The sequence below is a fragment of the Micromys minutus genome (genome assembly GCF_963924665.1).
Source record: "Micromys minutus genome assembly, chromosome: 1".
NCBI lineage: Eukaryota > Metazoa > Chordata > Mammalia > Rodentia > Muridae > Micromys > Micromys minutus.
The window spans coordinates 217399764-217416096 of NC_137969.1; the positions used below are offsets into that span (position 1 = coordinate 217399764).

Below are 16333 nucleotides of genomic sequence, written 5' to 3' on the forward strand. Positions count from 1 at the left end.
TCCAGTCTTCACCTGAGATACATGTAGGTTGTTTCCAGTTTCTGACTAATATGAATAAAGCCTCTATGAACATAGTTGAGCAAGTGCTCCTGTGGCATAGTATGCATCTTTTGGGTATATGCCCGGGAATGCTGTAGCTGAGTCTTGAGGTAAAACTATTCCCAGTCTTCTGAGAAACTGCCAAATTGACTTCCAGGGTGGTTGTACAAGTTTGCACTCCCACCAGCAGTTAAAGAAGATTTCCCTTGCTCCACAGTCTCTCCAACATGTCCTGTTCTTTGAGTTTTTAATCTTAGCCATTTTGATGAGTGTAAGGTAGAATCTCAAAGTCATTTTGATTTGCATTTCCCTGATGACTAAGGAAGATGAACATTTCTTTAAGTGCTTCTTGACTATTCAAGATTCCTCTTTTGAGAATTCTCTCATTAGCTCTGTACCACACTTTTAATTGGCATATTTGGATTGTTGGTGTCTATTTTTTTGAGTTTTTTTTTTTTTTTTTTTATAAATTTTGGATATTAACCCTCTGTTGAATGTAAGGTTAGTGAAGATCTTTTCCTAATCCGTAGGCTGCCATTTTGTCCTAGTGATGATGTCCTTTGACTTACAGAAGCTTTGTAGTTTTATGAGTTTCTGTTTATCAATTCTTGACCTTAGTGCCTGAGCACTGAGTTGTTTTGTTTAAGAAGTTGTATTTGTACCAGTGAGTTAAAGGGTACTCCCTACTTTCTGTTCTATTAGTCTAAGTGTGTCTGGATTTTATGTTAAGGCCTTTAATTCATTTGAATTTGAGTTTTTTGTAAGATAATAAATATTGATCTATTTGCATTCTTCTACATGCAGACATCTAGTTAGACTAAGCACCATTTGTTGAAGATGGCTTCTTTTTTGCATTGTATGGTTTTGGCTTCTTTGTCAAAAACCAAGTGTTTGTAGGTATGTGGTTTATTTCAGGGCTGTCAGTTCAGTTCCATTGACCCACCTCTCCGTTTCAATACAAGTACCATTATTTTGATTGATATTTCTCTGCAGTACAGCTTGAAGTCAAGGATAGTGATATATCCAGAAGTTCTTTTATTGTTTAGGATATGTTTTAGTTATCTTTTTTGTTTGTTTTTTGCTTTTCCATATGAAGTCGAGAATTGTTCTTTTGAGGTCTGTGAAGAATTGTGTTGGAATTTGATGGGGATTGCACTAAATCTGTAGACTGCTTTTGGTAAGATAGCCATTTTTACTATGTTAATCCTACTGATCCATGAGCAATCTTCCTCAATTTCTTTCTTCAGAGACTTGAAGTTTTGTCTTATAGGTCTTTCACTTGCTTAGTTAGGGTTACACTAGGGTATTTTATGTTATTTGTCACTATTGTGAAAAGTACTGTTTCCCTAATTTCTTTCTGGCCAATTTATTGCTCGTGTAGAGGAGGGCTACTAATTTTTTGAATTAATTTTATATCCAGCCACTTTGCAGATGGTGTTTATCAGCTCCAGGAGTTTTCTGGTAGAATTTTTGGGGTCACTTCTATATACTATCATATCTGCAAATAACCATACTTGGACTTTTTCATTTCCAGTTTATAACCCCTTGATCTCATTTAGTTGTCTTATTGCTCTAGCTAGAGCTTCAAGTAGTACATTGAAGAGATATGGGAAGAGTTGACAGTCTTTCCTTGTCCCTGATTTTAGTGGAAATGGTTTACCTTTCTCTCCATTTAATTTGATGTTGACTATTGGCTTGCTATGTGTTGAGTTTATTGTGTTTAGGTATGCCTCTTGTATTTCTGCTCTATCCAAAACTCTTATTATGAACAGGTGTTGGATTTTTGTCAAACACATGGGGTTATTTCAATCTTCTTGTATTTGTTGAGGTTTGCTTTGTGACCGATTATATGGTCAATTTTGGAGAAAGTTCTGTGAGGTGCTGAGAAGAAGGTATATTCATTTGTGTTTGGGTGAAATGTTCTTTAGATGACTGTTAGGTCTATTTAAATCATAACATCTGTTAGTTTTGCTATTTTAATGGTGTGACATTATTTTTTGTATTTTCTTAAGTGTAGTTAGCCTCAATTGGGTTGGGATTTTCCTTCTAGTATCCTTTGTAGGGCTGGGTTAGTGAAAAGATATTGTTTGAATTTGATTTTGTCATGGAATATCTTGGTTTCCCTATTTATGGTAATTAAAAGTTTTGTTGGGTATAGTAGTCTGGGCTGACATCTATAGTTTTTTAGGGTCTGAAAGACCTCTGTCTAGGCCCCCTAAATTTTAGTGTCTCATGTGAGAAATTAGGTATAATTCTAATAGGTCTGCCTTTATGTGTATGTTACTTGGCATTTTTCCCTTGGTGCTTTTAAAATTCTTTTTTTGTTCTGTATATTTAATGTTTTGATTATTATGTGGTAGGGAAGATTTTCACTTATGGCCCAATTTGTTTGGTGTTCTGTAAATTTGTACCTTTATAGCCACCTCTTTAGGTTAGGGAAATTTTCTACAATTATTTTATTGAAGATGTTTTCTGGGCTTTGAGCTGGGAATCTTCTTCTATCCCTCCCATTCTTGGGTTTAGTCTTTTCTTAGTGTCCCAAATATCCTGGATGTTTTGTGTCATGAAGCTTTTAGATTTTACATTTATTTTACTAATATATTGATTTCTTCTCTTGTATCTTCTAAATCTGAGATTCTCTTGTTTATCTTCTGTATTTTGTTGGTTAGGCTTAGGTCTGTAGTTTCTGTTCTCTTTCCTAGGTTTTCCACCTCCATAATTATTTCCGTTTGTGTTTTCTTTATTGCTTCCTTTTCCCTTTTCAAGTCTTGGATAGTTTTATTCATATCCTTCACCTCTCTGATTGTAATTTCCTGCATTTCTTTATATTTACTTGCTTCCTCTTTTAATTCCTCTACTTGCTTTAATGTATTTTTCTGTATTTCCTTAAGGGATTTACTCATGTCCTCTTTAAAGGTTTCTATAATCTTTATAAGACTGGATATAAGATCCTCTTCTTGTACTTCAGTTTCATTAGTATATCCAGGGTTTGTTGTAACATGATAGCTGGGCTCTGGTGGTGCCATATTGCCCTGTGTCTTGTTGGTTGTGTTCTTACACTGTCCTTTAGGCATATAGCTTCCCCTAGTGTTGGATGGTTGATCCTGAGGAGAGCAGGACTTCTCAGAAAGGGGAGTGGGGGGAGTTGGGAGCCATGGGCCAGACAATGGAAATTAGGATAGTCTACACTGGAGGTTGTAGCCCAGTTAGACCTAGTTGAGGTGGTAGGCAGATTTGATTAGAATGGGTAGTCAGGCAGGGTTCCAAGCTGGTTAGTTTTGGGGCCCCCAAAAGTTCCCATGAGTAGACAGGACACTCAGAGTCCTGCAAGCCTCCTATGAACAGAGAAGCAAGGCCAGATCTAGACAACGGGGCAGAGCATTTTCTTTAATGTCCTGTTAGATATATCTACAATTGTTTGTTTATGGGATTATAAAGTACAACTGTAACTTATTTTATACTAACAATGCCTAAAAATGTTATATTCAAGTGAATATATATGCCTGAGCATCATCAGCTTTAATCTGCAAAGAAATTTTTCAAGATAGCCATCATCTCTAATAAATTTGCAATTTCAGAATATCCTTCTCAGAATTCAAGGCAAAAGACCACTGTAATTCTAAACATGTGTCAATAGCATGGTGTATCACAATGTCCACATATCTCAATTCATCAAACTCTAGAAAATGAAACAGATAACCTTTGGAATAACATTGCTCTAAGGTATCATCATTAAATAGAATCTATTTTCCTCCCCTTTTTAAATCAGATGTGCTATTAAGCTGCTAGAGTATGCTCTTTCCAGTTTCTTTTTGGAGGCTCTCAGAGCTATGAGTTTTCCTCTTAGTACTGCTTTCCTTGCATCTCATAAGTTTGGGTGTGTTTTGCCTTCATTTTCATTAAATTCTAAAAAAATTATTAATTTCTTTCTTTATGTCTTACTTTACCATGTTATCATTGAGTAGTGCATTGTCCGGGTTCCATGTGTAATATGGATTTTTTTTTGTTTTTGTTGTTATTGAAGACAGACTTTAGTCTATGGTGGTCTAATAGGATGCATGGGAGTATTTTAATATTCTTGTATCTGTTGAGCCTTGTTTTGTGACCAACTCTATGGTCAGTTTTGAAGAAGGTATCACGGGGTGCTGGGAATAAGGGTTTTTTTTTTTGTTTGTTTGTTTTAGGATAAAATGTTCTGTAGATGTCTGTCAAATATATTTGGTTCATAACTTCTGATAGTTTCACTATGTCTCTGTTCAGTTTTTGTTTCCATAATCTGTCCATTGATGAGAGTGGGGTGTTGAAGTCTCACACTACTATTGTGTGTAATGCAATATATGCTTTGGGCTTTAGTAGAGTTTCTTTTATGAATGTAGGTGCCCTTGTATTTGGAGCATAGATGTTCAGGATTGAGAGTTCATCCTGATAAATATTTTCTGTGATGAGTAAAAAGTGTCTTTCCTTATGTTTTTTTTTTTTTTTTTTTTTTTTTTTTTTGATAACTTTTGGTTGAAAATCGGTTTTACTTGATATTAGAATGGCTACTCCAGTTTGTTTCTTGGGACCATTTGCTTGGAAAGTTTTTTCCCTACCTTTATTCTGAGGTAGTGTCTGTCTTTGTTGCTGAGGTGAGTTTCTTATATGTAGATCCTGTTTATGTGTCCAGTCTGATAGTCTATGTCTTTTTATTGGGGAATTGAGTCCATTAATGTTAAGAGATATTAAAGAATAGTGATTGTTGTTTCCTGTTATTTTTGTTTGTTAGAGGCCGAATTATGTTTGTGTGCTTTTTTCTTTTAGTTTTGTTGCAAGAAGATTATTTTCTTTCTTTTCCTAGGGTGTACTTTCCCTGTTTGTGGTAGAGTTTTTCATCTATTATCCATTGTAGGGATGGGTTTGTGGACAGATGTTGTGTAAATTTGGTTTTGTCCTGGAATATCTTGGTTTCTCCATCTATGGTAGTTGAGAGTTTTGCTGGATATAGTAACATGGGCTGGCATTTGTGTTCTCTTAGGGTCTATATGACATCTGTCCAGGATCTTTTAGCTTTTATAGTCTCTGTTGAGAAGTCTGGTATAATTCTGATCAGTCTGCCTTTATATGTTACATGTGTGTCCTTTTTTACTTACTGCTTTTAGGATTGTTTCTTTGTTTTGAATATTCTGTGCTTTTACTATTATGTGTCAGGAGGAGTTTCTTTTCTAATCCAATCTATTTGGAGTTGTGAATGGTTCTTATACTTTCATAGTCATCTCATTATTAAGGTTAGGGAAGTTTTCTTCTATGATTTTGTTGAAGATATTTACTGGGACTTTTAGTTGGGAGTCTTTGTTCTCTTCTACACCTGTTATCCATGGTTTTGGTCTTCTCATTGTGTCCTGGATATCCTAGATGTTTTGGGTTATGAGCCCTTTGACTTTTGCATTTTTTCCGACTGTTGTGTCAATGTTTTCTCTGTTATCTTCTATCCCTGAAATTTTCTTTTCCATCTCTTGTAGTTTGTTGATGATGCTTGCATCTAAGACTTCTGATTTTTTCCCTAGGTTTTCTATCTCCAGGGTTGTCTCCTTTTGTAATTTATTTTTTCTATTTTCATTTTCAATTCCTTCACCTTTTTGGTTGTGTTTTCCCCTAGTTCTTTGAGCTGTTTTGTCTTTTTTCTTTAAGCGTTTCTACCTGTTTATGTGTGTTCTCCTGTAATTCTTTAAAGGAGTTATTCATGTGCTTCTCAAGGACCTCTATCACCATCATGAAGTATGATTTTAAGTCCCTATCTTGTTTTTCTGCTGTGTTGGGATTTACACTACTTGCTGTGGTAGGAGAACTGGGTGCTGATGTTGCCAGTGTTTCCATTGTTTAGGTTCTTATGCTTACCTCTTGCCATCTTGTTATCTGTGATTTAAGTGAGTTTATTGTCTCTGACTGGAGCTTGTCTCTCCTGTGGGTCTGTGGGCCTGTGGGCTCAGGAGGTAGATTGCTCCTGGGTGTTTGGCTGTCTACGGGTAGGCAGTGAGTCCTTATGGTGGTGGCCCAGCTCTGTTTCTGGGACAGAACAGATGGCTCCCAGGCAGCACTGTACCACCTGTGCCCCCAGAGTTCCAGGAGGTCTTTCCCCAGATAGTCAGTGGGGAACAAATGGGGGCTCACCTGTGGGCTCACCTGTGGGCTCAGGTGGGAGAGTGCTTCCGAGGCTCTTCTGGGTGCTCAGTAGTCTATGGTCAGGCCCTGAGTGGTGGTGGTGACTTGGCTCTTAGAACCTGTATTTTTAACTCAGATTGTATCTGTATGGACACCATTGCTAGTAAGCATCAGGTGCATCTGTGTACAGCCAGAACCTCTTTATAGCCAGCTCCCAGACAAAGTGATAAAAATATGTCATTTCTAGGCAACATTATAGCTGCTTCATCTGTTGCCATGGCAACTGCCACACATCTCTTTGTATATGAGTCACATGCATCACAGCTTGGATAAAAGATAAACGATTTGTACTTAGACCCACAACTCCATTCTTCTCTTCTTTCATCTCACCCTATCAAAGGCTACTTCTGTTAATGGAACATTCCACATGAGACCTTCCACGGTTGTGCTATGTCCAGGATGCTGTTTATTCCAACAACAATTCTAACCCCTGATAACTTAGAGGGTTTTTCTCATTTGGAACTACCTTTTCTGCTATTGCTGTAGGTTCCAGATCTTCTAACCTCTGTTCTATGGCCTTTAACCTAGCATCTAATTTCTCAGTTTCTTCTTTTTTCTAGTCTATCTTGTTCTGGTCTCTCCTAAAGAGGGTATACAAAATTGTAATCATTATTGAAGAAAATTATTTGTATGCTGATAAGAAAAATAAAAGCATATGGAGTCCAGATACATTGTGTTTCTTTCCATTTTTAGATACAAGATTTTCTTTTAATTGTTAATTCTTTCCTAAGGACTTTATTTTCTTATATTTAAACTACCTATCTATTCTCTTATCATCTCTACCTAGCACCTTATTCTTTTATTGTTATCCAAACTCACAAACGGAACAGTTCAGACACCTGGGGCTTCTCAGCTCTTGTTTAGCTTCTCTTTCTGTTGTTGTTCAGCTTAGCCCCTGCCTGTGCCTGTGATTCTGCCCATTTCAGCCAGGTGCCTTTTCTGGTGTGGGCTGGAGCATCTATCTATCTGTTTGCTCTCTAACTTTCTTTCACTCCTGGCCACTGTGTTCTTCTCCTGCATGGACTTGGATTGGGCATTAGCCTTTCTATGGGGTGCCTGCTTCTCTCTGCTCCCTCTAAAAGGAATCTAGCCTCCTCCCTAGCTAGGAACTTGCATCCTGCTCCAGTTACCCTTTCTATTAGCTTCTCAAAGGACTCTGCTCAAGTGCTCAGGCAGTAGTGTGGTGGTTATTAAAGGGAGCATGCTTGACTTTCTGGTCTGCTCTCATGTCCTGAACTTTTGGCTAAAGCCTGAATCCTGTGTTCTAATCTTGGTTTGTATGCCTGACAGTGGAAGCTATCTGAAACTGCCTATTTTTCCTCCAAGAAGAATGAGTCTGAATCTAAATCTATTTATAATTGCTTAGGGCAAAGTTTTACATGTTCTCTGACCAGCTCATAACTTAATATCTCGTTTATTATAATCTAAGTTCTGCTATGTGGTTAGTTACTTTGCTTGGTTATCATGTGTCTGTCTTCATCAGCATTCCTGGGGTGACTCTTCTGTGCCTCATCATTTTCTAGAACCCCATCCCTTATCTCTCTGTCAGATGTTCTACCTTTTAATCTTGCCTCAGTTCACTGGATAAAGGCCTTTTTAATTGACAGGTTATATTTGCACAGAATATGATACCATACATTAGAGATCCCAAGAATTCTGCCAGAAGACTTCCAGGAATGATAAACAAATTTAGCAATGTGGCAAGATACAGAATCAATTTGTACACATACTAACAACATTAATATGCAACAACAGCAAACAGAAAAAGAAGAGATTGTGGACATACTTCCATTCACAACAGCCTCAAGAAAAATAAAATATCTAGAAATAAACCTAATTAAGGAAGTAAAGGACCTCTATAATGAAAACTCTAAACCTCTGATGAGAGAGATAGAGAAACACAATGGAAAACAGAAATGTACCCTATGCTTATGAATTGGTAGAATTAATACTGTGAAAATTTGTTATAGGATATTCAAACCTGTTTCTAGTTAGGGTATAGCTCAGTATTTAGCACATGCCTTTAATCCACCTGGATGGAAAAGAGACATGCCCTTAATGCAAATCATTAATCCCAAACAATTAAGGTAAAGTTTTTTGTATAAGGAAGCACTAATGTTTGAAAATGACATCTAATTGAGTGGCAGAAAAAGTGATAAATCAGAGAAAGATTTGATAGAATAGAACATGCCCAACTCTCATGAGAAGATAGAGGAAAGGAAAGCTACATGTAGTCTAGGAAGAAGATAGTTCAATACAGAAATACAGTTGGGTTTGTGGAGAGAGTTCAGAGAGTTCAGTATGGTTCAGAGAGAGAAAGAGAGAGAGAGAGAGAGAGAGAGAGAGAGAGAGAGAGAGAGAGAGAGAGAGAAGCAAGAAGAGCAGCACAGGGTGGGGAGAGGGAAAGGAGACAGCTTCACCAGGAGAGTTCTACAGAGACATATTGAAGAGAGAACAAGACAGAACAAGCAAGAGAATGAGAAGGAGCTAAAATATTTGAAAAGATTGCTAGAGTTAGTTTGAGACTAAGCAGAACAATTCAGAGGCCAAGAGAAAAGTCAGAGTGAATCAGTCATCTGAAAGAGCTGAGTTGAACCAGACAGCCAGAGTACAGAAAGAACTAGAGAGGAGGAGCTTATTCATCAGCCAGTCTCAGAAACTAAAAACAGTCTAGCCTTAGATTTGATTATACAGAGACTAGAAGCTTCAGAGACTAAGTTTAGGTTAGTGGACAAAGTCAGTAAGCCTCCCAGACAACAATTAGAACAGAAGACTAAAAAGTATTGTTAAAAAAAAAAATAGTCATTCTACCGAAAGCCATTTATAGATTCAGTATAATCACAATCAAAATCTCCATCTTGTTCTTGAAGAAATAGAAAAAAATCAAATTAATTCGAAACTACTAAAAAAGCAGTATGGTCAAAATAATCTCAAGCAAAAATCAATACTGGAGAGATTATAATTTCAGATTTTAAGATTATTACAAAGTCATAGTAACCAAAACAACATGAAACTGATGCAAAACACAGACATGTAGACCAATGGAGCAAAACTGAAGACTCAAACATGAACACGTGTCATTTCAAACAATTAATATTTGACATAAAAAATTAAGCTGGAGTAAGGAGAGCATCTTCAGCAAGTGGTGCTGGGAATTGTACTCACATGCAGAAGAATGAAATTAGACCCGCATCTGTTACCTTCATAAAAACTAACTTCAAATGGGTCAAAGACCCAAATGAGAAAACAAACAATGAAACTGCTAGAAGAAGCAGATAAGCCTTATGTGATAGTGATGTAGGAAAGGACTTACTGAAAAACAAACTCAGTTGCCTGAGAATTAAGACCAACAGTTGACAAGTAGAACTTCATAAAATTAGAATATGTCTGCACAACTAAAGAAACAAGCAAACAGATGGAGAGGAAGTCCACAGAATAGGAGCGAATTTTTACCAGCTACACATCTGAAAAAGGATCAATCTGTGCATGTTTATGGACCAATTATGGGAGATTAGCACTGCATTCTGCTGTTTTTGTTTTAGAAGATACCTATTTTGTTAAACAGCATTAAAATATATGGACAAATGATCTTATCATAACGTTACTTGTCTTTTAGGAACATGTTCAGACTGTAGTTCGTCTCTGCAGTTGTCAGTAAATCACCTGGGTGGGCATTTGAAGGTACATTTTCATAGCTATACCTCACTGGTCCAGTAGGCAAAGTTGTGACAAATGCTTTCTGACATGAACTCTCAGAGTCTGTGGGTCAGTTGTGGCTGATAGGCAAGACTTGTCACAGTTCAATTCAGAAGTTTTGACCCATTCAGATGTTTACATGTGCTCACCAAGAAGAAGAGAACTGGGTACAGGTAAAGACAGAAGGATGAATCCTTTTTTTTTTCCCCCCAAAGGAAGCAGATCATGATGTTTTAGAATGAATGGGAGAGTTCTTTGGGTTCTGGATGTGGTTCCTCATATAAGAATGGCTTTGGTGGGAGACTTCCCTGCATTTTCTCAGTGAACCATGCAAGACCTTTTGACTAAGTATCAAGTAAGCATAATAGTATGGCTGGGTGTGTTACAGACTCATGAAATTCTCCACCAATGCCCTTCCCCTTAGGAATTTCTTTTGGTGTAGTTGTTTTGGTTTAGAGTGAGGGGAGCTGAAGCAAGTTTAACACATTCAAAAGAACTCCTTCATTAGCCCAGGGTCAACATCACCCAAAGCCCCCTCCTAGCTTTCTGCTACAAACCACAGATCACCTGAAAGGCTGACTAACTTCAAAGTTTACGTGACACCAAAAAAAAAAAAAAAAAAAAAAAAAAATCTCATGGATGTGAATAAACTAAATATAGTTGCATTTATTGTTGAAGATGTGTTTCTGAGAATGGAAGTAACATTAATTGTTACCCTTTGAACATTGACTTGTCTCCCAAATGTGTATTAAAGACTTTGTCTTCAGGGTGTGTCTTAGTTAGGGTTTTATTGCTGCAAACAAACACGATGACCAAGGCAACTCTTATAAAGCCAACATTTAATTGAGGCTGGCTTATAGGTTCCGAGGGTCAGTCCATTATCATCAAGACAAGAACATGGCCGCATCCAGGCAGGCATGATACAGGTGGTACTGAGGGTTCAGCATCTTCATCTGAAGGCTGCTAGTGGAAGACTTATTTCCACACCCAAAGTGACACACCTATTCCAACAATGCTACATCTCCTAATAGTGTCATTCCCTGGGCCAAGCATATACAAACTATCACAGGGTAGTAATAGTAGGAGACTGTAGGACTTTTAAGAGACAGGGCTCAGAGCTGGTATAAGGGCATTAGACATGTCCCTGATTGGAAGTGGGAGCCCACTGTCCCTTGCTTTCCTTGTTTTATTTTTTTGTTTGCTTTTTGTTTTTTTGCTTTCTATGTTGTAAGTGGGTTCTCTGTGCCATGTATTAGAGAACATACTGTCTCTATACAGGCATAGGACAGTGGGGTCATATGACCATGATCTGTAGCTTCCACAATTGTAAACCAAAAGAAACATTTCTATTCTTTATAATACAGATTTATAATCTAATAATCTAATTCAGATTGCTTACACCAGGTATTATGTTAAGGTAATTTTTAAAAGCCTGACTAGTCAGTCTATAGAAGGGCTCCTGTAAACATAAGTGCCACACTTACAGTTTTTCCTTCAAACTTTCACAAACTCTCCTTACGTCTTCTACTTTTTTCTTCCAAATGGCTATTTCTTCTTGTAGCCGTTCTATCTCTAAGCTTTGGTCACTAATTATCTATTGAAAATTCAACAACAATATGACATCCAATTATCAGCAAGGGGTTCACAGTAGTAATCCAGGTTCTCTAAGAATTTTATAGATCACTTGTTCAACTGTTATGGTGGAGTCACCCTATATATTAAAAATATATATCATTTTTATAACTTTGTTATTGTGAAACTCAACTTGACAAAAAACCAATTCTGAAACAAAACATATCACCCAAAATTTGATGGAGTAGATGACTAAATGCAGTAGTGAGAAAAGTGTGTGTGTGTGTGTGTGTGTGTGTGTGTGTGTGTGTGTGGTGTATGGTGTGTGTGTGTGTGTGCGTGTATGTGTGTGTGATATGCGTGTATGCATGTCTCCTCTAATAAACCCATTTTTGTTCATCAAGATAAAATTGAATAAGACATTGTTTAGCTGATTGGTGTAGTATGACTTTGGGGACAGATGTTAATTCAGTAGCTCTCTAGAACGTCACCCAACAGGACAAAAGCTATTCAGCTTCTCTAGAGCATCACATGAGAAAATCAATTATCAGGATTGGCCTGATATTCATTGTCCAGGTTCATATTTTTCAGTCTGGGTTTCATAAATTGTACATGCTAGAAAAACTGCATGCACATAGCCTAGTTCTCATCGTCTTTCGCCCTCAGCCACCCTGCCTTGAATAGGCATCTTGCTTCAAAAAGCACATTCAACTATAATTATTCAATTATAGAAAGCCAACATTCTATCGGTGTGACATGGCCACAGAGGTGTTTAGACTGAAGAATTCATATGTATGTTAGTTTGTACCTCCCTTGGTTTGTACTTTGGGAATCTCAACAAAAATCCACCATACTAGGCAATATTCCACCCTGTAAATTGGTAGAGCCAAGCTTTAAGTCCAGGTTGGGTGTGACATTCAAATTTGGGGATGGCAGGAGGGGTAACAGGGTCTGGGGTAAGATTATTATGGCTGCCTAACTTGACCTTAGAAATCTTGCATCTAAACTAGGTTGGTGGGGTGGTTTCTGCAGCATATGAAGCTAAAACAGGAGAGATGAGCTTGGGTGAGCAAATGGCACAAACAACTTTCCTTAAGCCTCATTTGACTTCTGCATCTTCACTGTGTTGATACCTAAAATTAGATGATGACCTCTTTAAACACATATATGTGAGAGGAGGATTTTACCAATGTTGTAATAATTAGATGCCATCATGAACATATCATAATTAAGGTTAGTATATGCACCTCATGTTACATGATGGACTTAGGGATGCATTCTGGCAGAAGAATGTACCGCTTCCTTATGTCTGCTGAATTGTGTGGTTTTGCATGTGATTTTTGATATACACTGAAGAAATGTTCTATAGATCCATTCATTCAACTAAGTGATAAAAGATTAGTAGGCATTAATATATATATATTTAGCTAGTTCTACAGGCAGTTAAAATAATTTTAAGGTGTTTTAGTCCATTAAGTATAATTTGTACATGCTGTAATAATTTAAAAGAAGTGTCAGGAAATGCTTAGTTCTCATTGGCATTCTCTCAGAGAAGCAGGAAGATGAATTCAATAAACTTTTTTAAAAAAAAAAAAACTGCTATGTTCAGATTGGGCTAAAGGAAAAAGATGTTATTTTTTTCTTACCACTGAGCTGGAAGTAACTACTTGCTTCATTTTTATTATTTTATTTTGTAATCTTGTCAATTCTTTTCTTTTAACATATGCCTCTTTTCTCCTTTCTTCACAGGAATCCTTCACCTCTTTAATCTGCAGTAACAGCAACAAGTCAGTTTAAAAAAATCTATTAGTGCATCAGAGAAAGACTTTTCAACCCATCAATCTAATTAATATTCAATTTAAGCAGGATACTTTCCATTTAAGTAAACTAGCTATTTAAAAGAAGAATGAAATGAAGCCAGGCTTTTCATATTTCCTAATGTTAAAGACAGAAACACGAGCCCTATGGGTCAAACTGCAGCCATAAGCTGTGGGTACATTTGCAGGAGCACTATAGCAACAACCGCCACTAAGCGTGGATAAAAGCATCTTGCCACTGTAGTGATCTACTCAACTACCTCGCAGCAACAGGCATCACATGTATAACTACGGAGATATGGGGGATGAAGAAAGAAATCAGACATAATCAGTTGCCTAGAAACCTCACTTCATACTACCTGATGGAAAATGAAACCTGGCTTAGAGTGGCATGTACAAAGTCACTGAAGACAGGGAAGCTTAGAATCTAGGATACTTTTCCCTGTTTTTGTCAGAATCAAACACCTTGTCAGACTGAATGGTCAAGAACAAGGTAACAATGAGCATAAGGTAGTACAATGAATTAAAACTCTGTGAGCACTAATGTCTGGCTGGCTAGCTGGCTTTCCCTTTACGCCACCAACCACCTTGTTGTAGAGCAGCTACTTGGAATGAATGTGATCATAATCTATGCCCCGGGGTGCAGACACCTATGAGTGAAATTTGGTGATAGAGACATTTTATTGAAAATAAGAAAAGAAATCCACAAAATTTAAAAAGCAGTGTAATAAATTAGCCTTCCTCCTTTCCTTATTTAATGCTGCATCGTTTAAGCTTGCTGAGTTTCCTGGATCTGAATGTGAAAACTGGTGGCTCAGGGTCTAGATGTAGACAGTCTCTGAGCTTAGGCAGACTCCTTGCAAGGCCACAACAAAAGCTCTGAAGCTGTGTAGCAGGGATGTTGATTCCCTAATTGGTTCTTGATTGTGTCAATAAAGAAGACGGAAGACAATTGCTGGTCAAAGAGGAAAAGGTGGAATTTCCGGATCCCAAGAGGAAGAGAAAAGATGCAGTAAAAGGTTTTTAAGACCAGGCTTTGGAGCGAGGGGGAAGCTGCAGACAGGTAGGTTTGGGGGCCCCTAGAGTTTGTAGTCTCTGACTTTGAGCGAACAGGGGCTGAGGAAGACAGGAGGGAGCTAGTTGATAAGATTAGGGTAGGAAATTATTTGCTCAGCCATCGAGTTATCTGGCTAGCTTTAAGTGTATAACTGCCTCTGGGCTAAGGTGGGCAGGAGGAGAAAGCGGGCAACTGTGGCAGTTGTTGGTAGCTTGGCGAAGCTAGCTGTGAGGGGCTGGGGAAGTGATCACAGCTCCTGGGAAAAATGGCCATTTGGCCATTGGTGGAGCTGAGTGACACTGGGAGGCCATTGGTGGAGCTAAGCTGGGCCAAGGGCAAGCATGTTTATAAAATTACATGCCTCACAGCTATTCCATCTCCAGTCTAGCTCCTTTCTGGATAGTAAGAACAGCGACAGCTCTACCTTTCCCAGAGCAACCAAGGCACCTATAGAAAGAAAAGGACAGTTGGACAGTGAGTTCAATCAACATAGTATAGCAGGTGTGCAGCCTCTACAGGAGAGGCAGTGGTTACCTCTGTCTCTGACCTCTGAAAATTGCTAGCCTCATAATAATACAGCTTGCTTTTTGCATTCTGGCATCTGGTAGCATCGTTTGAAGGCTACTCCTGTCTCAGGTTGCTGTGGCTGGAATAGTCAGGTGTTCTGCCTGACTCCTAGGTTCAGTCTATACAAAAGTGGAACTAGATAAAAGAAGGTGGCAGATTCCTCATCTCTACATCGACACGAGGCCACTAAAGAGACATGGACCCTGCCGTGGACTCTGTTCTGTGAGCAGAATGAATGTGCACAACTGAATGTCATCTCCAAGAGGCCCAACAAACGAAAGAAACAAACAGACCATGAGTCTCACACCAGTGCTGTTCAGATGCCCCCGGACGCCAATCACAATGGGCAATTACCAGCTAGCCACGAGGACAAAGAAAACATGTCCCATTGCTGCTTCAGAGTCAAGACAGAATAATTCTGAGTTTAAAGGCCATAAATCCCACCACTTACATGGACAGCCAAATATTTTTTTCTTTCTGCATACTCCTGCTTATGTTTTTCAATTAACTCAGATGCTTCATGAAGACATTGTTTTTGGAGTTCTATTTCTTCTTTTTCAAAGTTTATCCTGGTGTAGGTGTCATTTATGTAAATAGTGGCCATGGCTTTCTCTTCCAAGGTTTGGTTCAGCATCAGGACAAACTTTGCATGCTGCTTTGCCAGCTCTGCTTGCTTTGCCCTAGGAGAAAAGAATGAGTCTTGGCATAAAAGAATGGTTCTTAATAAAGGAAGGAATTCAGACTCTACCATGACATCAGAAGGATGCTTTAAGGCATACTTACTTTCTCATTGTCTTTGTGGTTTACATTTAAACTCATTAAGGATATACGGTAACAGGATACATGTCCACTTTGCCACTTGTTAAGTCACCAGTAAAATGTCAATCACCTGACCCAACCTCACCCTACCTAGCCCCATGTGCCAGGATATTATTTTGGCTTAAAGTATAAGATGAGTCAGAAGTCATTTTGAACAAGTGAATGGAATCTGACCAGATGGATATTTTCAGGTAGGTCATTAAGCCAAGAAACGTAATCATTCTATTGCTTCTCTGGTTACCATAGCTCCAAGGGTTGGCCCAAGAGAAATCTAGTCTTCCCTTGGATAGAGTCTAGACAAAGAGGAGCCTGTAGCCATCTCTACTGCTCAGATGATGCTGGAGACCCAATTCTCATTTTCTTACCCAAATCTGAGCACAAAATGAGTTGTGTGCCTCACAGATGCACTGTGGGTCACACCCTCCCTGTTGAAGAGCTGAATTCTGGGAGAAATATGGACCATGAATATTTAAAGAAGGAATAACTGATGTCATTTCTCTGTATCACACCTTATAATCTTTTGGAACATAAAGACCTTTCGTAGTGTTAACTCTCCAGGGTTAGAGAC

At 38.2% G+C, this 16333-nt stretch overlaps 1 protein-coding gene across 1 annotated transcript in view; it reads right to left on the reverse strand.

Annotated features, from left to right (window-relative positions):
• CCDC175 (coiled-coil domain containing 175) overlaps nt 1-16333 on the reverse strand; it is a gene marked incomplete at its 5' end in the record, with an annotated part of 82578 nt that overhangs the window by 45988 nt on the left and 20257 nt on the right. Inside the window, 3 exons of the mRNA XM_080912827.1 lie at nt 11418-11527; nt 13152-13274; nt 15398-15626. Of these exons, the coding sequence (XP_080768953.1) occupies nt 11418-11527; nt 13152-13274; nt 15398-15626 (462 nt within the window). The remainder of the gene's footprint in view (nt 1-11417; nt 11528-13151; nt 13275-15397; nt 15627-16333) is intronic.